The sequence below is a fragment of the Anas platyrhynchos genome, chromosome 16 (genome assembly GCF_047663525.1).
Source record: "Anas platyrhynchos isolate ZD024472 breed Pekin duck chromosome 16, IASCAAS_PekinDuck_T2T, whole genome shotgun sequence".
Taxonomy (NCBI): Eukaryota; Metazoa; Chordata; class Aves; order Anseriformes; family Anatidae; genus Anas; species Anas platyrhynchos.
Genome location: NC_092602.1, coordinates 5,727,767 through 5,749,909, shown reverse-complemented (window position 1 = coordinate 5,749,909; position 22,143 = coordinate 5,727,767). Strand labels below are relative to the sequence as shown.

The window sequence follows — 22,143 nt, the reverse complement described above, 5'->3', positions numbered from 1 at the left end:
ACGCCCCTATCTGCCCTCCTTGCTCAGCTATGCTGTTTTCCCAGTGGACGTGGTATAAGTGATGTGAAACATGTAATGCTGTGAAGTCGAACAACCTTACAAGAAAGTGTTTGTGTCTTGCAGATAAGTGTATATCGCCGATTGATGCTACTGTCCTATTTATAGCGCTCTGACATTATGCAGGTAGCGGGAAGGAGCAAGGCCAAGTTATCAGAGGAGGCCTTTGAGCATTAAAAACACACAGATAAGAGAAGAACGATGTCTGCTGTATTTTAGTTCACTTTTTTATTTTGACTGTAATGCAAACAGGCATAAGTATTCCATAAAATCAGAAGATCGGAACTATACAGAAAGAGGTGCATGCTTTAGAACAATGTGGATATCTTGCAAACAGAGCCAGAGTCAGTCCGAGAGAGGGGGCTGGAGTACATTGTACGAATGGCAGAGATTTTAGCAGCATCGAGAGCTCAGAGGTAGGGGAAAACCATGTTTCTGACCGCTTAAAGCACTGGTATGATCAAATACAACACCGGCTCATCCCTGCTCCCACTGTCCCCACCCCTTCACTCCTCAGAAGAAACCTACCTTAGAATCACATGAGAAGCACGTTTACAAAATAAACACCCCCCTCCACACATACCTGTCTTATGGGATGGGAAGTGAGAGTGAAGTCAATGTGCCAGTCTTAAATCATGGCATCACTTTACAAACCAAATGAAGGCACAGTGACATGAGGAGGCGCTCAGGGGAGGGAGGAAGGAGCAGGAGGACCAGAGAGTAAAGAGAAATTGGAGTCCCATCTAGCAGAGCAGAATTTACCCACGTCTGAAGAGTTTAGAAAACCTCTGCAGTGGAAATCTTGGGAGTTGCCTGCCCCAAAGCTCCTACCTTCACAGAGTGGTCTCCTTTCTCAGCTTGGAACCACTGCTCTTCAGGAAAAAGGCCACCAGAAAAACAAAACAAAACAAAACAAAAACAAAACACCTACAAACCAACCTTTGATGCTTATGCTTTTCAAAGGTGCCTAAGGAAATCAAGGGAATAAATCCCTGTTCCTATTACAAAAATTAATTGGCACTGAATATCAAGTTCCCTGGGTGGCTGGCAGAACTCATGTTTCTAACTACATGCAATCTAAAAAGCAATGAGTCCTGGCTGAAAGTCATCTCACTCTATTCATCTACCGCCTGGGGAATTGTGTACAATCTAGAACAACTTGGGATGTTGCTACAGACTAAGGAACCTGTTCTCAAGCTCTTTTTAGCATATAGATCCCAGGGTTTCTGAAGGCATCTCAAGGCAGCAGAGCACATTTAACCTTGGGCATTCTGGACATACAGCTGTTTTATAGAATTCTAGCAAAGCAGACATCTTGCATTGAATTTCATTGGCTTTGAAGCCATCACTTCGATGCTGGGCACAGGAAGATTCTGAAACATCTATTTCTGGCCATCCTGTTGGGTTCTGTAAAGTGTATCTTCTTAAGACATGATTCCATACCATGATCACACAAGAGAAAAATAAAAAACAGGGTTGTCAGCAAGCAGTACTAATGCCTCTTGTTGGAGCTGAATATGTATTAAGGCAGTTGTGTTGCCTGTGGAATATTATAAAATCTCCATTAGCAATTATTGTGGGGATAAAATACTCAATTTCATCCAAAAATTTTTTTGATTTACATTCTTTTGCTTTCCCCACTCAAAGCCAACACATGAAAACAAAGCAACAAAAAGAAGCCCCCAAATCAGTTGGTCTTTTAGGTTGACTTTTTAAGTATCTCATCTTTTTATTTTTGAAGTACTAAGAATGCCCCCAGAAGAAAACCACTTTGTCCAGCATTATTCACTGGCAGATTTCTGAACCAGCTCTACAGAGAGCCGTGTCCCAACACTGCAGTCAGGCCATGCAGAAGAACACCTGCGGCTCAGCTCTGTACTGCACTCCTCAGCCCCAGAAATACTTCTGCAAGCCTTGGCTCCTGCAGGTCCCAGAGAAACCCCCGGTGTCTTCCCCACTTCCCTGCCCTGGCAATGAAGAGTGGCTGCAAAGCCTTGGCCTGCCAGCTCCTGTTAAATGAGAGATGCTGAGGGCAAGGCTCACACATCCATTTTTCTTGCTTTTGAAGTGTTTCCTCCCTCCTTCCATCCTGAAATCAGGCCAGGTAGGTACATGAATGAGTAGGCAGGGAAACAGCAGCCCTCGCAGTGAGGTGCCCTCACTGGTAAACAAGCCACGGCTGCTCAGCTATGAACTCTCAGTCTGGTTTTGTTGCTGTTGTTGGTTTTTCCCCCTATCGTTCTGATGGCTCAAACTTCCATCACAGACTTCACTGGCAACATCTGTAGGGGTGGAAGCCAAGACTTTCCAGCCTGCTTTATTCCTGACACAGCAGGAAAAAGGTAAGACTGCATTACAGTGCTTAAATCTTTCATGAGTTGCCCTTGTAGCCATGCCAGAATCAAGCCAATTTCAACCTCTGGTAAGATCTATTTTACTTCTGGAACCAAGTGCTTTAAAGCAGCAATCTCATTAGCTTTCTCCAGCTCCCCTGAATTCCTATTAAATACACATGGCCATATGGAAGAAGCTAGAGCTCAGATCTCCCCGTCAAGGGTAGATTTCAAATGGAGTACTAGAGTCATGCATTGCAGGCAAGTGCAAGTGCAGATCGACACACGCGAAAACACTGCCGTCATGAAATTGCTGCTGCTGCTGCTGTGAAAGCCTTATCCTGCAAGCTGCTGAACATCCCCAGCGCCACAGAAAGCCGGTGGTTGTGGAGGGCATTTTGTACCTGGGAGGACTCGGACGCTGGGCAGACTTTGTCCGAGTTCGGGAATACAGTTTTCAAGAGCATTCAGCACTGGCCAAATTTTGCTCCTCCCATTATAGCAGAAATTGTTCTAACAAAAGACAGAGCGACAACAAAGTTGAATGGTCCTGAAAGCGTGTCTCCATCTGTTCTGTAAAGGGACTGCGCTCCCCTCTGGAACGATCAAAGCAATTGCAAAGTTATCAGAGCAATTCTGAAGCCGAGAATTGGTCCCCAGTGAAGGCAGGAACAAAATTTAGTTTTGAGCATAGAATTTTTCCTTCCAAAAATGCCAGGAACTCTCTGCAGCTTCCCTGTAGGTATAAATCAGAGGACTGGAATGGCTTCAGTGACAGTGTGCTGGGAGGCGGCAGCTTTGGCTCGGGCTTGGTGCAGGTCCCCGTGGCTGCAGCACAAACACAGCCCCCAAAGCAGCTCAATAAATACGTGGTCTCCAGCCCGTGGCAGGTTCACAGAGCAGTGTGTGTGCAGAAGGTGGTGTCTGGTCTGCACCCACACCTAACCCTGCAACACCTCTGAACCTCCGCAAAGCCCCAGCAGCAGCAGGTTAATGGCAGAGCACAGCTGAGCAGGGCTGTCAGCTTGCTCTCGGTTATCCCGGGGGAAATTTGCACACTGAGAATGTCTCTTGTGAAATGAATGCATCTGTTCCTCTCAGCCCCCAGCCTCTGTGTGCTCGGAGCAGATCTGGAGGAAGCAGGAACCGGAGGGCACCCCCAGGGTCTCTTCCCAGCACAAGGCACTGCAAGTCCATCGCCACCCCCAGGTCCTGCCCTGGCCCAGCAGCTCCCTGCGCCTCTCGGGCACAACAGCAGGGCTGAGGAGGAGAGAGGAGAGATCTCCAGAGGGAGGTGGTGGAGGGAGCTCAGGGCAGGCGAGAGGCATCGCATGCCAACAAAGGAACCAGCAGAGTGCTTGGAGCTGGACTGGACACACGGCTCCTGCCTCGTCTCACCTCCTTTTCTGCATTGGTGCAGTCTCGTTTGCTCAGGACACAGCTGTGAATTTTCCAGTCCTGCACAGATACATTGGCTCAGACTGATTGGAGCATGGACTGAGCCCCGTGCCCACCACTGGGGACTTATAGGCCCAGGACAGGGCAAGGAGCGTGGCTGCCCAAACTCAAACCCCATTTTTCTGGCCAGTGTGGCTGCAGCTGGCTCAGTTCCTCCCGCGCAGTGAGCTCAGGTCTACCCAGCAATGATCGCGGAGGTGTTGTCTTTGCAAGTCTGCTCCTGATGGGAGAAGTCTCATTATTTTCCCGCTGTCTCTTATAGATAGCAATAGAAAGAAGAGCAGCAGACTCCCAAGCAGTCCTTCTGGGGAGATGAAACCTTTGAAGTCATCAACAACACAGGCAGCAGGTACCCTTGCACTGAATGAACAACTTATTTTCCCCTGCTAGTGGACACAGCAGGTCGGGAAAACACAGAACCGTTTCCCACGAGTTTTCAAGTTCGTACACAGCTTTCTGTGGACATGGGAAAAACTTACAAATTAAAACCTTTGAGAAAAAAAACAAAAACAAAAAAACTCATAGCATCTTTGTAACATCTTGAAAATCCAATCTCCTGTTTGGACAAGAGCCTCTTTGTGTTTAATCCTTGGGGAGCGAAAAGGAGCTGAGCTGCTGCAAAAGGGGCAGTGGTGGCGGATGTCCTCCAGGAGAGGGACTGGGGCACTGGGGCAGGACCGGTGTCCTTCAGGTCCTGGATCCCCGTGCTGCAGGAGCCGCGTGGGGCTGTGCAGGAGCCTGGGTGTGCAGCAGGCACCCATGGGTGATGAATTCATGAGCTGAGTGTGCAAGGGGCTTGGTTCCTCCATGCGTGATGCCCCCGGGCAGCTCTGGGCACCCATCCTCGGCAGAGCCCACCCCGCTCTCTGCCATTTATGCATGCTGGAGATATTGTGGCTGCAGCCACGCGTCAGACGTGTCACACCGAGACGAGCAGAGTCTAGACAAGCGGCGGAAGAGCCGCATTTGCGGAATGATAAAGCAGATCCACAGGTTTATTTCCCCCTCCGCCGTGGGAGAAAATTAAGCGCGAGGGGAGTGCGAAGCCCCTGCAGGTTAGGGGGATGAAGGGGGAGTTAAGACGTCGGAGACTGACTCAACGAAAAACAATCAGAAGTCCCAGTGGTGTGGCTTGCGAGGAGCAAATAGTCCTACTGAGACAGAGGGAGCAGGGACGAAGCTTGGAGCCCTGGGGACATAAAACCTCATGGACTTCGTGGCAGGGAGCACCGTCCTTCTGTAGGGCATTTCCCTCCCAAAGGGCTCTAAGGGACTCACCTACCCCACGCCCGCTGAGCTCCAGCCGGCGTTGGCTGCCTGCCCCGTTGGAAATCCCACGGAAGGCAAGGCACACAGCCGTGTGCTGCCCGGTGTCCCCACAGGCATCTGGGGTGGAAGCGGGGAGGCGGAGATGGCAGGCTTTGGGGCGCAGGGAGAGCATGCCAGTTCATCTCAGGCACAGACTGCAGCAGCAATAGGACTTCCACGTGAGAAGTTCCAGCAATACAGGCAGAAGGCGGGACAGGAAAAACCTAATTGCCAGCAACGCAGGATGAGCTAGAAAGAGGACGAAGACAAGGACGTTTCTTTGGGCACTCGCTCTTTTTCAGGCTGCGTTGCTGCTTCTACTAACAGGAGGAGCAGAGCACGACGTCTAGAGCCAGAATCATTTTTCCCAAAAGGCAGGGATGAGACATGAATTTGGTCTTTAGTTCTGTTTTTGCAGTCACAGGGCTGGGGGTTAGGGCCAGCCTTGCTGTACGTACACAGGGCCAAAGATTTGGCTCCCAGCAGCAGGACCTCTGCCCGAATTCACACATCCCAGCACCAAAGGGACCCCGCTCTGCCCTGCTGCCTGCCCTGGGGCTGGGGCACAACCCCCAGGGGAGGTCAGGGGGTGCCCTTTGTCCCATCCTGTCCAGCTTTCATCTCCCCGTGAGGAAGTCCCCAGGGGGTGACACGAACCCAGCCTTGCACCTCGCTGCAGCCCCAGCCCTGCCAGCCCTACGAGCTCGGCTGCGGCCACACCGTGGCAGCATTCCTTCGCATTTCGTGCCCTGCCAAGTGCTCTGCAGGGAGCAGCAAAACTGAGACCTTGATCTTGAATTCTCCAGCACCTGCTGGCCTTTAGCTCCGGGATCTTGGGCTGGAGCTGCTCCGAGCACCCAGGGAGTTGAGGCTGATGAAGGCGGTGACAGCACGAGGAGACGGGGCTGAGCGTGTGACATCTGTGCTGCCAGGGGAGCCAGCGCACCTTGCACCACGAGGCTGGGGGAGCAGCAAACCTCCTGCAGCTCTTTTTGTTCTGGATTCGTGTTAGGGCAGCTAATCCTTGCCCTCTGACTGCAAAGCTCATTGTTACAGCTCCCGGACAAACCCTCTGCTGTCGCCGGTGTGGGTGCTTTGCTCCATGCCGGCGCACAGTGCAGCAGAGGGGGGACAGCAGGGGTACAGCAGCTCCAACCTCCAGCCCCGTGTCCCTGCTTCCAACAGGGGCTGCAGCCGTGCCCTGCAGAGAAGGAGGACAAAAACCTTCCCGAGGGGGAGGAAGGGAGGAGAGGGAGGAAGGACGCACAAGGTCGCGTGTGCTTCACCTTGCGGACAGCTTTCCTCTGCTAAGGGGACTGATAGCTCCCCGCGACGGTGTTAACACATTGCTTGTGGGGCCAGGCTTTTGCAGCCGGGCTGAGGTGTGAGCACGGCAGGACCCAGAGTCACGCAGCAGCTTTGCAGCTGCTCTCACCTCCCTTCTCACACGAGACATCCCGTGCCGCTGGGACAGAGCCTGCGAGAGGGGACGGGCTTTGCCACCAAGGTGCCGCGTGTTTCTTTTGGCAAGTAGGTTGCTCCCTGCTGGCACTTTCTGCTCCCGAAGCCATGGATGGGGTTGGGGTCTGCTGTCCCAGAGCTGCTCGTGAGCCTGCACTAAGGTGGAAGCGATGCTCTCCAGGCTGCCAAGAGCCCTCGGTCGGGACCAGGCGATGGGAGCCTCTGTAGCCCTCCGAGCGCTGCCTTCCCAAGAGAATCCGTCACCGGGAGGTGCCTCCTGCACCCGGGGTTGGAGCTGCTTCTCTCCCAGCCTGGTGGCTTTCCAGTCTCACCTGGGAGAGGGTTCAAGCGTTCACAGCGTGCAAAGCTCTAGGATGCAGCCGGTCCCTGATCCTCTCCCCCCAGCGTCACGGCAGCAGGTCGCGCATCTCCTGCAAAGCCTCTCAGAGGACAGCCTGGCCAAGCAGCAGTCATTGCCGTGAGTTTCTCCCCAGCACAGACATCAGCCTGTGTGTTCGGTGCTTGCTCCCCTGCGGGAGGGCTTTCATGCCAGCAGAAGTGGGGATTGAGCAAAAGGAGAGACTGGTGGGGAGCAGAGGAGGAGGCAAACATAGCACGGGGGGCGTTTAGGAGGAACCGTGACACGTGAATCGGAGACGTCCCACCCTTTGGATCAACACAAAAACATTTGCACCCAGGCTGCTCGGGGATGAACAAAGTCCACAGGCACGAGGACATGGCACATTGACTGCCCCCAGCCTTGGGCGTGTGCCCAGGCCTGAACAAGTCCAAAATAATTAAAAAATTAAAAAAAAAAAAAAAAAAAAAGCAAAGAAAATGCAAGGATTCAGCCAAGGGCTAAGCTGGGGAAAGCGGGGCTGAGGGAATGATCCCAGCTCAGGTCAAGCAACAAGATCCAGCTATCGCCCAGCCCCAGCCACCTCTGCTTGCCCCCAAAACACTAAAACGCAGATGGTCACAAAGGTGGTGGTTTCATGCAGCTGCAAAATGCCCTCAGGAGAGGATGGGGAAATGGGAAGTTCTGTTAAGAGCCACTGCGGATTAGAAAGCCATCATACTTCAGTGGGAAAATCCAGGGAAGGGGGTGAAAAGAAACCGCCACAGGACAAGAGAGAGAGAGAGCAAGAGAAAGAGGAAGAAAAGGCAATAAAAATTATCATCATCATCATCAGGACACAACAACAGGACGAGAGACAGAGCGCTTTCCATGGGCAGTTCCCCGCGGAAAAGGAGCCACCGTGTCCATGAAATACAAAACCCAGAGCCCTCCGGCGGGAGGGGGCAGCAGGTGCTGGGACTGCTTGGGCATCCCCTTGGGGCGAAGGGTCCAGTTAGGAGCAGAAAACCCTGCAAGGGAAAGGGCAGAAAGGCCGGCCTCAGAGGGAGCGGTGAGCACCCTTGCTAATTAACACGGCTCTAACGAGGGGGAGGAGGATGGATGGAGCTGATGCTTGTTTTCACAGCAGTGGACAGACAGGAAAGCCTTTGGATCATTCTCCACTGGAGAATGTGGCCCAGAGACCCTCCTGCTGCGGGTCCCCACTGCCTGCATCCCCGGAGCCAGCCAGGGGGTGCTGGGGACAGCCACCCCTCACCCTGGGTCCCCCCAAAACCCTCCAGCCTGTCACTTGTGGGCTGGGCAGTGAAGGGTTTGGGTTTGCATCCGCGTTTGGATGGGATTGTCAGGTCTGAGCGCGTCGCTGTGACGGGTGCAATAGCCCGGGAAGGCCGGGGGGACTTGTCCTGGTGAGGTGACAGCTATTTCAGAGAGCCTGCCGTGCAGCAGCCTCTGCTCCCCGTGCAAAAATTAAATGCCTTTTCCAGCCGCTGCTACAAAAAGGGCCAAGATGTGCAGAAGTTAAAGCTCCCTTCCCCACCCCGCGGCCCACGCGCCGGGGGGACATGAGCAGGGGTTAAAATAAACGTGTCAACTCACTCATCCGTATCTTTTTTGCTCTCCTCAATGAATGCAATAGACTCGGATCTAAGGCGGTTAGTCACTTCGTACGTGCGCAGGGTGACTCCAAAAATATCCTCGTGGTACCGGCTGTCATCCTGGAAGCGAGGATGGGAGAGGGATGGGGGGAAAAGCGGAGGGTTTGCAGGCTGTGGTGCTCCTGGGGCACCAGAAGGCTGTGGTGGTGCCGTGGGCAGGTACCAAACACACACCGAGAGATGTGGGGCCGGTGAGATGATGGGACAGGGAGGGCAGAGACAAGCCGGGAGGGGAAACAACCTCCCCAAGGTCACGCTGTGGCAGTGGTGGGGCTGCTCGGGGTGTTGGACCTCCTTGGCTGGGTAACCCCAGGGCCATGTGGTCTTCAGGGACAAGTAGCTCGGGGTCAGCTCGTGTGTGAGTGCTTTGGCTTGCAAAGCAGCCAGAAAAGTCTTTGGGGGCTTCCTGGGTGTGTTCAGAAGGGGTAGTCCCATAGGGATAGGGCTGAGGTGTCCCCATGGGCAGAAGGTCCTGAGCTGATCTCACTTCTGCTTCAGCTGACCAGGACAGCACCCAAACAAACAGAGATTTTGGGAGGGGAGCCCACAACCCCCCCGCTGTGACAGAGTGGCAGTGGGGACTTGGCAAGGCGAATGAGCCCTGCCTGGGCTACCAAGGGTACCCCAAAAAGCCCTCACCCTGGGTATTAACACAACCCCAGAGCTCCTGCAGTGCAGGACAACTTCCACCACGTCCCCAAAACTCGGACAGCCCTCGGCTGGGTGCAGGCAGAGTGGGGGGGAGCCACAGCCCCCCTGGCACCCATCTCCTGGGTGCTGCCCCTCGTGCAGGAGGAGGCAGCAGGTGCAGCGCCCGCAGCAGGAGCGGGCACGGCCGCCACTCACCCGCAGCTTGCTGATGAAGGCGCCCGCCTCCTCCACCGACAGCTGGCCCTGCTGCCTCACGATGCGCTGCACGGTCTTCAGGACGTCCCCAGCCATGGTGACGTCCCCGCAGACGTAGATGTGGCCTCCCTGCTCCTTCAGTGCTTTGTACACGGTTTGGGCCAGCTGCTCCTGCAACACGTCCTGCACGTATTTCTTGGGGAGGGAGGAAGAGGTGGGAGATGAGGTTAATTATGGATTCTCAGCCCCATCCTGTGGACATGCTTTAGGGGCTGCCTCCAGCAACACCACCACCTCCTTGGGGGGGCTGGAAACGCATTGCTGCACCACCCACAGTGATGGGGAAGATTTGGGGCCAGCAGCAAAGCTTCATTTGGCTCCTGTTTGTGCTGCTTCTGGACCACCCTGCCTGCTGACATCCTCCTTGCCCACCTGCTGCCCTCAGCACGGGGCTGAATCCCCCCCAGGACCCTCCTCCAGCATCCCCAGCCGGGCTCGGAGCAGCGCCCACCTTTGGTTTGTCCGGCTCCCGGGAGTAGGCTGTGTACAGCTCTCTGAAGACACCTTGGGTTTTGGCAAAAAGCGTCTCCTCTTTGTAAATGTGGTCGATCCTGGACTGTCGGCACCCAAACACCAAGACCATTGGACAAGGCTTCAGGCCTGGGGGATAGATGGGGGAAGCTGTCACAGCCCACCGTGCCCTCCCCGCTGCAAAACGCACCCCTGCTGGCAGCCCCAGCGCCCCGTGCCAGGAGCCTGCCCTGGCCAAATGAGCAGGGGGAACACCAGCAAGGAGGAGGTGCTGAGTCTGGGGTCACCTAGGAGGGGGATGAGATTTTGGAGAAAAAAAAAAAATAAATTTCCATTTTTCACTGCTCATGTAGGGAAAAAATATTTTACATAAATTCCAATTTTACATAAAATGTCCTTAAGCAAGCCCAACACTATATAGTTCTACCACAAAACCTTATAGTTTTACAGGGAGATTTTCATGGAGTTTGGGCTGAAGAGCAGCCCCTTCGAGGAGGTCCAGCAGGAGGCTGAGCCCCCCCACGGCACCATCCTGGGGCTCCTGGGTGCTGCTGGAGCTGAGAGGCAGGAGGAGCAGCCTGGACCCACCTTTGTGCTGGATTTCAAAAAGCCGCTGCTGCCAGAAGCTGCGGAACGGGGCGATGCCGGTGCCGGGGCCGATGAGGATGCAGGGCACCTGGGGGTCCTGGGGCAGGTGGAAACTGGGAGCCCTGCAGGTGGGGAAGATGCTTGGTTAAAGCCAGGCACAATGCTCCCTCCCTCGCCTTGCCCACGGCAAGCTGAGATGCTGCCCGGAGAAGCAGGGTAGAAAAAGAGGTGAAATCCCCCAAAGTGACATTTTAGGGCAGAAGAGAGGAGCTGCGAGGGATTCAGGTGTTCGCAAAGCCAGCCTTGTTTTCTCTGCACCCTTGGTGCTGTGCAAAGAAGGACGAAGGGGAAAGGACTCATCCTCTCCCCCCATCCTCACGGCTCACCCCTGGCGGGCCACTCACCCCCTCACGAAGCAGGGCACTACTTCCTCGGGCTGTATCCGATTGAGCCAAGAGGAGCAGACTCCGTGGTGGATCGGGCCTTCTCCATCTAGGAGGGAAGAGGAAGGTGTGTGCTCGCCACGCCAGCCAGCTGCTCCAGTTGCTCTCCTTCCTGAAACCCTCTGAGACCTGGAGCCTGCCAGCATCTCTGCCTCCATCCCCATGAACTTGGCAGGATTTTGGCACTTGTGTCCCTCTGTGGGGCTACCCAACTGCCCCCAGCACCAGCCCTGACAGAGCTGGGCCTCTGTGGTACTTGGGAGGCCCCCAACTTTTCTTGGTCCTTCATGGCAGAAGCAGCAGCATTCCGTGATGCTTGCAGCTCAGCCCCAGCCGAATGGCCAGCATCTTCCCCCATGTCCCACCCGCTGCAGGGCCAGAGGGGCTCTGGCCAGCCACACCACAACCAGGGCTGCTCGGGCACTCAGTGCTTGCACAGGTACAGCAACCTGGCTGGTAGTGACAGTGTGAGCAATAAAATGATCCCACACAGAGCCATCGGGGTCTCTATAACACTGTTACACGTGCCAAGTCCGGCACCCCTGCGATATGCTGCCCCATGACGGATGCAGGACAGCAGTGCCGTGGGCTGAAGGAACCCACCCCCCGCAGGTAGAAAAGCTTTGAAATCACACCTCTGCCAGACACCCGGTGGTGTTTCCCACCTGCTACTACTTTTCCCCTGCTCCCCACCCCAAGCCCGTCTCCGAAGCCCCCTGCAGCGGCGCGGTACCTCTAGTGCGGTACGAGACCACCGCCACGGTGAGGTGCACCTCGCCGGGGTACATCTCCGGGGAGGAGCTGATGGAGTAGTAGCGGGGCTGGAGCAGGGGCAGCTGCGTGAGCAGCAGCGTGGAGGGCATCTGCACCGAGGGGAACTCCTCCAGCACCTCCACGATGGTGGGGTTCTTGGACCACTTCCACTCCTCGTACTCCTGCAAGCCCTGCAGCCGGGGAAAGAGCGGGGAGAGGGCTGCAGCATCAGCTTCTTCTGAGCTGGGAACCTCTACCAATATCCCACGGGGTCTGTGGGGAAGCTGGGGTGGGTGGCGGTGGAGGAAGGCAGGAGGAGCCCTGCTGTAACCGGTACAGACCCAGCCAAATCACAGCATGTGCAGCACGGGATGAAAATGTCCTGGTTGTCCCCAGGGTCCTGAGGAACTTGGGGCTCAGTCACAGCGTTCAGTGATAGAACATCTGGCTTCAGCACCTGTTTCTGCTACAATCCCCTGCCTGGCTTCAAGCCACTTGGCTTCAAACCCTTCGCTTGTGCTGGAGAGTTCAGGTTATACCCAGAAAGTTATTTTATCTGGAGCCAAAAGGGCTGGACTACGAAACAGAGTGAATGGTCCCGAGAAAAGGAGCCACTTGGAAGTGATGCTGAAGAGAAGGGGCTGCACCCTGGGGCATGCCACGAACTATTTCTGGGCTCACAAGGAGCCACTTGAGGGAATTCTGCTCTCACCTCTGGGAAAGAGAATCGATGGCAATGGCCTTCCAGGTCTGCCACGTGTAAAGGAGGAGGAAAAAAAACAGCCCTACAAGTCCCTGCTCATGGCATTTGAGGCTTTACCTTGCTGAGGACCTGCAGACGTTTCTTCTCCTTGTCACTGGTGGCCAACAAAGCAAACTGCTGCAGCAGCAGGGGGGTGGGAGGGGTGGTGATGTCCAAATAGTACTTAAAGGCCTGGAAGATGGTGCACGGTGGGATTCGGTTCTCATCTGTCCAGTTACTGATGACACCTGCCGGGAGGGAACCCAGCACAACCAGGGGATCAGCTGAGCATAAGGACACCTCCTGGCTTCCATCCCCACTGCTGGGCTCGTTTATGGAGGCTGATACTCCACCACCCTCAGCTTTGGTCATTGAGTTGAGGTGGTTTTCCACCTCCTCTCACACCATGCATCAGGGCATTGGACTCATCCCCAAAATATAATGCTGGAGGGGACCATCAAGATCCCTTAACTCCTCTCCAGTCCCAGACATTGCTCATTCCATGAGAACATAAACACCTGTAATTGTCTGAAGAGCAAGGAAACCTTTCCCCAGGGCCCTGCTCAGCCTCCCAGTGCAGGTGAGCCATGGCTTTGGGCAGCAGGAGGTGAAAGAAGGAGCTTCCAATCCAGACAACTGCACCGCTGAGATGGGAAACAATCTCTCCTGGAGGCCACCGACCCCTTCGGGAGCTATAAGGACCACTTGTAGGGTGGCCCTGCTTACCCAGAGCTGTATTCCTCTCCTCCAGGAGCTCCACCTTCACCAGCTGGTTGGCCGGGGGGGCATCTTCAAGCCTGTCGATCAGGGCATTGACCAAGCCTTCGTGGTTCCCTGGAAAGACGCCCAGGTGGTCCCCAGGCAGGTACTGCAGCTCCTGGTGCCCGTTGGTGTGGAGGCGCAGGAAAATGGTCGAGCGACTGCAAGGAGACAAAGCAGGACGTGTTTTGGGGACATCCTTCAGGGAGCTGTGGAGCTCTGCTCTCGAGAGATGCTGGTGGCAAATCCGAACCCTGGTGTCCCACTGAGCTTGTCCCCAGAGTCACAGCAGGGAGCTGGAAAGGACACGGCAGCGCCCACCTCCCCCTGCCACTGACCCACCCTCAGGGGCTTTCTAAAAGGGAGAAACAATTTAGCCTCTTGCTTCCACAACTTCATCCTTCCTGGGAATTAGCCCAATAAGTACAGCAACCCTTCCTCCCATCCTCCTGGGCAGGAGGCCACACCGTGGCTGGGGTCTCGTTGGACAGAAAGGCAAGAAAACCCCTTGCCAGGCTCACATCGGCCGTGGTTTGCACAAACATGGTATGCACGGGACATTTGGGGTCACAGACACATGCAGCACCATGTGCACAGGTGCTTGGCTCCTGCACACCCTAGGATGTCCATGCCTCCTACCTGGACTTGGGGCTCTGCAGGTTCTGGCGTGTGATCAGCCGGGCTGCGTAGACGCGTTTTTTGTGGATGCTGTACAGCCCTGCGGAGGAAAAGCACCCGTGAAGAGATGCAGCAGAGCGTGGCCAAGGCAATCCCTTGGGATTGGGAGCCCTGGGGGGGGAACCAAGCACGGGACCCTTCCTCTAAGGATGGAGGAGGGTTTGGAAACCACCCTCAGGAGGTGCGGGGACATGGCCTCATGCAGCGGGGCTGAGCGGTGCAGCAGACCGTCCGCTGCGGGAGCGGTGCCGAGGGGCCAGGTGTCAGGGGGCCGGACCTGCCATTGCACCGCAACGCTCGGCGGAGCAGCATTTGGACAGGGCGAGCTTGGAAAGCTCCCAGGTTTCCAGCTCAAAAAAAAAAAAATAAAGGGTCAGGAGGAAGGGAGAGCAGCTCGGATCCCAACATCTCTGCTGCAGATACAGGCGGGGACCTGTTGGAGGGGCCTGAGACCCACACGAATTCCCCCTCGGGCATGTGATGGGGGGCAGAAGCAATGCTGAAATGCTGAGGATTTAATACAGAAGGATGGGGAATAAGCACGGAGGTCTGGCCCCTTTCCCCCCACTGCGTCTTCTCTCCTCCACCTGCCCCTGAGCCCTCTGGGGTGGCTCCGTCTCTGCACCTTGTGTGAGCTCCGGTGCCTCGGCCACGTAGGTCAGGCGAAATTTGCTCCTCTTCCAGCTGCGGTCGTTGCTGATGAGGGAGTTGTTGGCCTTCTCGATGTTCACGTCATCCCCCACGCAGAAGACATCGCACGCTGCCTGCAGCACACACCGGGCTCTCAGGCAGCTCCCTGGCTTCTGCCACATCCCACCGAGCCCCAAACCTCCCCTTGTCCCCTAGGAAACCCCAGTGGCCCTGGGCTGTCCCAGGGGCATTTACAGGCTCTGACCCCATGCCCTCCTCATTCCTGGAGCCCGAGGGTTGAGGATCATCACCTTGAAGACCTTCTTGGCCCAGGTCCTGAAGGACTCCTCCTGGCCGCAGAGCTCGTCCCCTTCTCCCATGCGGAGGATGCGCTCCCCGCCCAGCTCCTCCAGGAGGGTGTCCACCGCCCGGGCAAAGGCGCAGAAGTGGGGGTAAGCACGCGAGCCCAGTCCAAAGACGGAGAACCTGCAGAGGGAGAGGTGATGTGGCTGTGGCTGCAAGGCTGGGAAGGACATCGGGGTCTCCCCGTGCTGCGCCACCACAGCCCAAGAGCATCCCCATCCCTCAGCAGGGGGGAGCAAAGGGGCTCCGAGCAGCTCCAGCTCTGTCCATCCCAAGGACCTGCAAGAACTCCTCGCCTCCCTCCCCATCCCGTTTACCTGACATTTGCCAGGGGCCCCGTGCTTTCGAAGTTGTCCCTGGAGTCGGGGCCGTCGCTCGAGGATTTCCGTGCGTCCGAGTAGGAGGAGACGCTGTTGAAACGGACCTTGTAGCTCCTGCAAACAGCAACATCAGGCATTACAGTGGGGACCCATCAGGCTGCGTGCTCAGAGGGGACCAGACATTGGAAAAGACCGAGCCAGAGCAGGCTCAAGCTCAGGGCTCAATATTTCATGGGCAGATAGCGCGATCAGCAGCCGGAGCAGAGAAATGCTGCGTCCCCCCAGCTGGATCTGGTTTGCTGCGTGGGGTCCTGCGGTCACCTCCCGATGGGTTGACCCACCTGTTGGTCCCCACCTTGTCACCAGACAGGGGCTTGGGCTTTACCTGTCCTTCCCTGGCTGTGCACAAGGTCGGGCACACGTCTGAGTGTTTTTTTCTTTTTTTCCAATTTGTAGGAAGTGAAAAAAGGGAGTGAGAGAAGAGGGGACGAGGAGGGGGAAGGGGAGCAGAGAAAAAAAAAAATCTGACAACAGCAGAAGTATTTCTGAATTGAAACATCTTCAGAAATTGCTCTACACAAGGGTTTCTAAATATACTGCCCGAGCAGCGAAGCAGTAGTGTGTGGATGAGTCACAGCAGCCCTCCGGCACCCGACACCACACGGAGGAGACAGCCCCCGAAGGAAACAGCGGGGTTGGGGTCACAGAGCCCAGTGCTCCAGCCCTGCCCCACAGCCTCCTCCTGCCTGCCCAGACCTCTTCTGCCCTGCTCCCTGGGGCTCCTCTCTGCTCCCCTGCCCCTCTCCGGCTGGATGGAGCCACCTCTTTCTCCCCTGGGGTTTTTTGGGGAAGGCAGGAGGGCACAGCCCGCAGGGTTAGACGGGCACGAAGCCCAAATTCCCCGCTTGGGTGCTGGGACCGAGCTGCTCTCTCCATCCCCTTCCTACAGACACCAGGCTGCCGCTTGTCTCCAGACGGTCTCCTCCAGGCTGCCTTTTCTCATTGCAATTTTTTTTTTTTTCCATGCTTAACGTCAGCATCTCTGCTGCCATCCAGAGCCACGACCTCTCGGCCTGTCCCGGGGGGGCCATTGGGAGTAATTTATTCCCTCCCCCTCTGCAGTCACCTTTTTTCCGTATGTGAAATCTGCTACCACGCTGCATTTCTCTCTTCTCCAGAGAAAATAGCTCTCACCCTTTAATCTGTCCTCATAGGTCACCGTTTGCAGCGCTCCCACCACTTCTGCTGTCAGGTAACCGAGCCACGGGCTGCTCTGGCTCTCAGAAACTCCTGCCAGTCCCTTAAATTACGTTTAGAGGTGACTGGGACGGCTGAGACCAAGCTCAGGAGCTTTTGTCCTCCTCAAATCCGCCTGGCTTGCTGCGGGTGGCACCTCCACACCCAACCCTGCGTTGCACCAACCCAGCCCCAAGGAGAGAAGAACCACGGGCAAAATGCTTCTTCTCCATCCAGGCACCTCCAGGGCGTCCTGTTTTTGTCAGCTGCCCCCGTTGAGGGGTGAGGCTATCAGAAAAATAGTGGGGTTTTGGCTCCTGAGCCCTGTGGGGTCACTCGGCGAGAATAATCCAGGGCTGCAGCATCGCTAGCAGAGGAGAGGCTCAAATTGGTGGGCAGGGGTGGAAGCATCACCGTGCCCTGCAGTGCTCTCCAGCCCCACCAGCACTGCTCTGCGCTGCTCAGGCAGAAAGTCAGGGCTTTGGTGCCCCTTTAAATCCCACTCCATCACCAACCGGGGCTAATTCTACCTTAATTAAGAAGCAGTCGTGAGCATCGCTGTGATAACTCAGGAGAGGCCCCACCGCGGAGCAGTGTCCCGGTTAAGCAAAATATATTGTGGCTTAGTGGCTGAAGAAAGAGGAGGCTGCAGAAGATGAACACCTTGCCAGCAGCCCTCACTTCCCAGCCTCTGGGACAGGCACTGAGATTCTCGAGCCTCCTCTTCCACCAGCGAAGGATTTTCTAAAACCCCAATTACCAGCCTGAGCCCACAGGTACGCCTGACTCGGTGCTCTTGTCCTCCCTGGGACCTTCACCTGCTCCATCCCCGGCTCTCCAGGCAGGTCCCATCCCTTGGACCTTTGCAAACTTGCAGCTGGGATTTCTCACCCCCTCCCACGAGGAGACAGACAGAGAAATAGCCTGTCCTGGCTGTGGGGCTGCAGGTTTGCAGGGGTTGGGAGTGGGAACAGAAGGGTTTTGGGGTGCTCTTACTTCCTCTCCTCCAGGTTGGAGTTGGGGTTCTTCATCTCCATAAGCGCACAGCCAAATTTCTACAGAAAAAAAAAAGAACAAATGAACAACAAAAAAAGGCTGTCAGCTTTTCCAGTCCCCCTGCAGGAGGTGAAGCAGCGACCCGGGCTGGGGCTCTGCCCGCTGTCTGCCTGCGGTGCTGCTGCACGGGGCAGCTTTAGCACAGCATTAGCTGTGTGTCTCCCTAGGGATCGCACAGATATCCCCACTCCAGATCAGGCTGGAGGCAGAGGCAGGCGGAACACCAGCTATCACACAGCACCCAGACCTTTTTGTGGCCATCTGAGGTCAGGACGATGTTTCTCCACCCATCCCCAGGCCCCTCTCCTCTGCCATGCCCCTGCTGCAGCCCCCAGCCCCCGTGCTCCATCCTACCTCCCCGTTCTCAGGTGGGTCTCCATTGCCAAAGGTGCTGGTGACCACCAGGACCATGGTTTCATGCTCCAGGTGCACGATGTCGTACTCGTCCATGGACATCACCTGGGAGCAACAGAGGTGTTAACAAGAGGCCCTGGGTGGGAAATCCACCTCCAGGGGTTTCCTCGGGCCACCTGGACGCACACATAATAATCTTCCAGGGGCCGGGGGCTAGCAAATACCTTGGCATCGAAAGCGTGCTTGAAGATTTCGCAGAGGGTTTTAGCGTAGACCTGTGACTTCCCCGTTTCCGTGGCGTACAGGATGGTGGCTTTCACCCTCTTGGCCATGGCCTGTCCCATCAGCTTGGCTGAGAACTTCACAGCTCTACGGAGCACGAATAAATTGTGGTAAGAGAGCCTGCTGCCTTGTCGGCACCTCTAGCCCAGGCTATTCACACCATTTTATTTAGGATTAAGTGAACAGCCCGCCCTAAAAACTGCAGCAACACTTTCGTTGCTGTTAGGTGCCAAACAGAGGCTATGGGAGAGCCTTGAAGGTTGAACGAGGGGCTCGAACAGAGCTGGAGTGTCCCCTCCACCTGCTATTCCCTCGCTCCTTGGTGTACTTCTGCACATTAAAGCCACTTCGCTTTCCCACCACGGCAGTGTCCCCAGGGCTTACCCCGGCCTCAGGGGCAGGGCAGGGAGGGACTGCAGATCTGAGCGCTGCAGTGTGGCCAGCACCAGCCTTCCCTGTCTGAACAGGCATCAAAATCTCACTGCAGCCGGTGCCAAGTGCCACTGGTTCAGCCGATTAGCTCAGATCCAGGATTAATGGTGAATTGCAAAAAAAAATTTCTTTCCCCCCCACATCGGGAACAATAGAGATTTTTTTTTAAATTACCTGCCGCGCTCACATTTTTACAAAATCATTTATCAGCCGCACACACACAAATAAAGCTTTGCTTCTCCTAACTCAATGGCTCAATTAATCTTCCTGCGCTCTCCTCCAGCCCCGGGCTGCAGCGCAGACCCAGGCACCGGTGTCGGCCTCGGGAGTATATTCATCAGCTGCTGATCATGGTTATGGATGCACCACGGAAAAGAAAAAAAAAGCTTACAGAAGGTGACAGCTGAAGAGTGGGAACAAGCTGATAGGAGAGACACGGGAAACTGAAGCGTGGGGAGATGCTGTGAGCAGCACGAGGCCACCTGGCAGCCTGGCCCTCTCCAGCCTTGGTCCAGGGCTCTGCTTCCTCAGAGCCCACTGTTCCAACCCAAACCCCCTGCTCCAACCCAAAGCCCCCTGCTGATGGCCCCCGGGAGTGGCATTTGGGCCAGGATCAGCCGAAGCATCCAAACAACCCTTCATTTCTGCATCCCTGCTGACTCGCTGCTTTGGCAGGGCAGGGGTGGCCCATTGCCAGGGGTCAACCGGCCGTGAAGAGCAAATCTCAGCTTGGCCCCAATCCCTCTGCTACCTGCAGGATGATTCCTCAGTCCCACCACCCCCTCCTTGCCGCAGGGATATCCAGAGACTTAGACATGCACTGGAGATAAGTGGCTAAAGAAAGGGGGACACGAGTTCCTCGTCACTCCTGCCTGCTTGGCCCTGAACCAGGAGGAGTGATCTCTGCCCCAGGAGGCTGTGAAAGCGGAGACAGGTAATAAAGCCTCAAGACAAGATAAAGCCATTCCTGAGTACTCCAGTACATCTTACTGAGGAGTGAACCAGCCTGGGAGGAGAGATGAGATGCAACTCCCGGTATTCAGCTGGCCACACGAATCTGAAGGTCTAACGGGATGTTCCAAGGGCTGCTGGTTTCTCCAGGCATCCCTCCTGGCAGCTAAACCTTCGGCAGCCTGGGACCCAGGCTCACAACCCATCAGTTTGTACATACCCAAACCCAAACCCAGGACCAGCCCAACGCGTTGTAGGGCTTTTCAGATCCCGCTGGTACTTACTTTGCTAACTTCTTAAAGCCAATGGCCCTCTTCTTGGTGGGCGTCCCGTTGACCCCTTTCCAGACGTGGGTGTTCCAGGGGTCCGGCTAGGAGGGAGAAGAGAGCAGCAGCTGATGGGCAGCGCTCAGGGCTTGGAGAAATGCTCTAACCCCAGCTGAATCCCTCTGGCTGTGAACAGGAGGACTGGCTGGCATCTTCCCAGCCCTTCATCTCTCCTACAGGTCCCTGGAGACCCATGGGTTTTCTCGGGGCACTTGGACAGAAAATTGTGGTGTATAATAAAACCCCTGTGGCTTCCAACAGCATCTGGTCAAACGCCCTCTCACCTCTGTGACGAGCATTAACAGGCCACGAGGAACAAGAAGGGGAGAGGCGATGCGAGCACATCCTCCCCTCCCAGCCCACAGGTTTCTCTTTCTAAGAGGCCCTCTGGGAAGGGGAGGCAGCTGAAGCAAGAAACAAGAGCACAGAAGCTAATTCAGTGCCCTCGCAGGCGGCTGGCTGTAATCAGGGCCAGGAATCATCGGGGTTCCTGCTGGATTGGTTATAGAAATGAACAGACTGCTCCCGTTTGGTGATTGTTCCTTAAGGGCTCTTGACTAAAGGTCACATTGTGTGACAACCACCGGCGCAGGGGCGGGTGGCTAACGAGGGTGTGTTTGCTCAGGGCCCTTTTCCCCGTGGTCTGAAGTGTTAAATACTCCAGCACCAGCATCTCAGCCTGCTGGGCAGGAGCCCCCCTCATCAAATTGTTGGATCCCCGGGCTCGCAAGAGGCAGTCAGGCAAATCTGTAAGCTGGGGAGAGGAGGGACGTGGTGGCTGGCAGGGCATTTCCCCAACTACAAAGCAAAGAGCAGAATGAGGCCCTTGCAGAGGGATGAGCTTTGCTTAGTCCTGCTTGACCCAAGGGTTGGGCCCCATAATTCCAAGGATGAGCAAAAAAACATCATTCTGGGAAAAATGGGAATATCGAGGGGGTCCTTATGCCGTGCTAGAGGAGACCATCAGTTGGACTCATTCCAACTGATTCCTCGAGGGGCAGCTTGTTGAAGGTGTTGGGTGATGGGCACAGAGGGTACCTGGTACTCGAAGGAGGGTGTGAGACGGTAGTTGAGCATCTCCTGATGGAAGACGGGGGTGATGCTGCCCGACATCGGCGGGACGATCCACACCCAGTCGGCAGGGCAGCCCCCGCGGCACCGGTACTCGTTCTCCATGTGCTTGATGAAGGACTCGGTGGCCGAGTGGTGATCCACGATGGTCACCTTGTCGCTCTGTCGGAGGGAGAAGGGAGCCAAGAGCTGCAGGTTAACCCTCTCCAGGAGGTGAAAGCCTTCCCAAGTAGCACAGTCATCAAGCAGTGATTGTGGGGCTGATCGGCTGCCCTTGTCCTTCCTGGGGGCATGCTAGGGGATGGGCATTCCTCCTGTTACTTGGTAAGGACCAAGAGGGCACGGATGAGCTGGATCCATCCCCTGAGGAGCTTGTTCAGGGCTTGCAGGACTGAGGGATCAGTGCTGATCCTGCTCTGGGAAGGACTGCCACCTGCAGAAGCTGTGCTTCCAAGGACTCCTTTTGCTACTCAGCATTTAAGTGCAAGAGTGGGGAGAACCTGGGCCAATTTGTGCCTCACAGGTGGGACAGAAGGGCTGGATCCTGCCCCCCAGGCACTCCCGCTGGCCCAGCAGAGCTCAGACACCGGTAGCGCCGTCTTTCCAACATCCAGGGCAGAGACATCATTAAATCTCCCTGCAGGCTCCTGGAACAGCTCAGGAGGAGGAAGGCAGGGCACAATTTCAGCTGAGTGCAGCAGCAGCTGCCGTCGTCCTTGTGCAGAAGTCTCCATCGCTGTCCCACCCGGTCCCGGTGACCCAGACCCTGCAGCTCACCTACCTGGAAGCTGTACAGCACGGCGATGTTGATCTCCACCAGGGCTTGGTCCTTCCACAGCGAGGAGGTTTTCCTCATATCCAGATTCATTTTCTTGGCCACTTGCTGTGACAAAACGAGGCAGCAGGTGAAGATTTTACTGGCCGAGAACCAAGAATTGAAGATCTCTGCTTGGGGAGGGGGACCCAAAGGAGGGACCCAGGCTGGCACAAGACACGTGCAGGGCAGGGCAGCTGACGTTTTGCCTTCCTCTGTGAATACGGGGCCTGCCTCTTCCTCTCCTCGATGGATGTGGGCCCTCCACCTCCTGCACCCGCAGCTCCCCTCGTAGTGCTGCTTTCCCAACATTTTGAGAAGTCTCAGGGGTGCTA

The 22,143-nt window shown here is 55.8% G+C and overlaps 1 protein-coding gene across 7 annotated transcripts in view; it reads right to left on the bottom strand.

Moving 5' to 3' along the window:
• Positions 1-266: 266 nt before the first annotated feature.
• Positions 267-22,143, bottom strand: part of NOS1 (nitric oxide synthase 1) — a 53,481-nt gene continuing 31,604 nt past the window's right edge. For 5 of the 7 annotated variants that reach the window (XM_027469785.3, XM_027469792.3, XM_072024650.1 and 2 more), the window contains 19 exons: positions 21,776-21,877; positions 20,962-21,156; positions 19,882-19,967; positions 18,157-18,301; positions 17,933-18,037; positions 17,519-17,577; positions 15,284-15,400; positions 14,915-15,089; positions 14,599-14,737; positions 13,935-14,013; positions 13,263-13,456; positions 12,615-12,784; positions 11,775-11,985; positions 11,003-11,090; positions 10,599-10,720; positions 9,991-10,139; positions 9,480-9,674; positions 8,575-8,693; positions 267-7,985 (listed from right to left, as the gene is read on the bottom strand). In XM_027469785.3, coding sequence (XP_027325586.1) covers positions 7,970-7,985; positions 8,575-8,693; positions 9,480-9,674; positions 9,991-10,139; positions 10,599-10,720; positions 11,003-11,090; positions 11,775-11,985; positions 12,615-12,784; positions 13,263-13,456; positions 13,935-14,013; positions 14,599-14,737; positions 14,915-15,089; positions 15,284-15,400; positions 17,519-17,577; positions 17,933-18,037; positions 18,157-18,301; positions 19,882-19,967; positions 20,962-21,156; positions 21,776-21,877 — 2,466 coding nt within the window. In that variant the 3' untranslated portion in view covers positions 267-7,969. Of the gene's footprint in view, positions 7,986-8,570; positions 8,694-9,479; positions 9,675-9,990; positions 10,140-10,598; positions 10,721-11,002; positions 11,091-11,774; positions 11,986-12,614; positions 12,785-13,262; positions 13,457-13,934; positions 14,014-14,598; positions 14,738-14,914; positions 15,090-15,283; positions 15,401-17,518; positions 17,578-17,932; positions 18,038-18,156; positions 18,302-19,881; positions 19,968-20,961; positions 21,157-21,775; positions 21,878-22,143 lie in introns of those variants that run through there. The other 2 variants (XM_027469791.3, XM_038187248.2) reach the window with 2 other exon arrangements.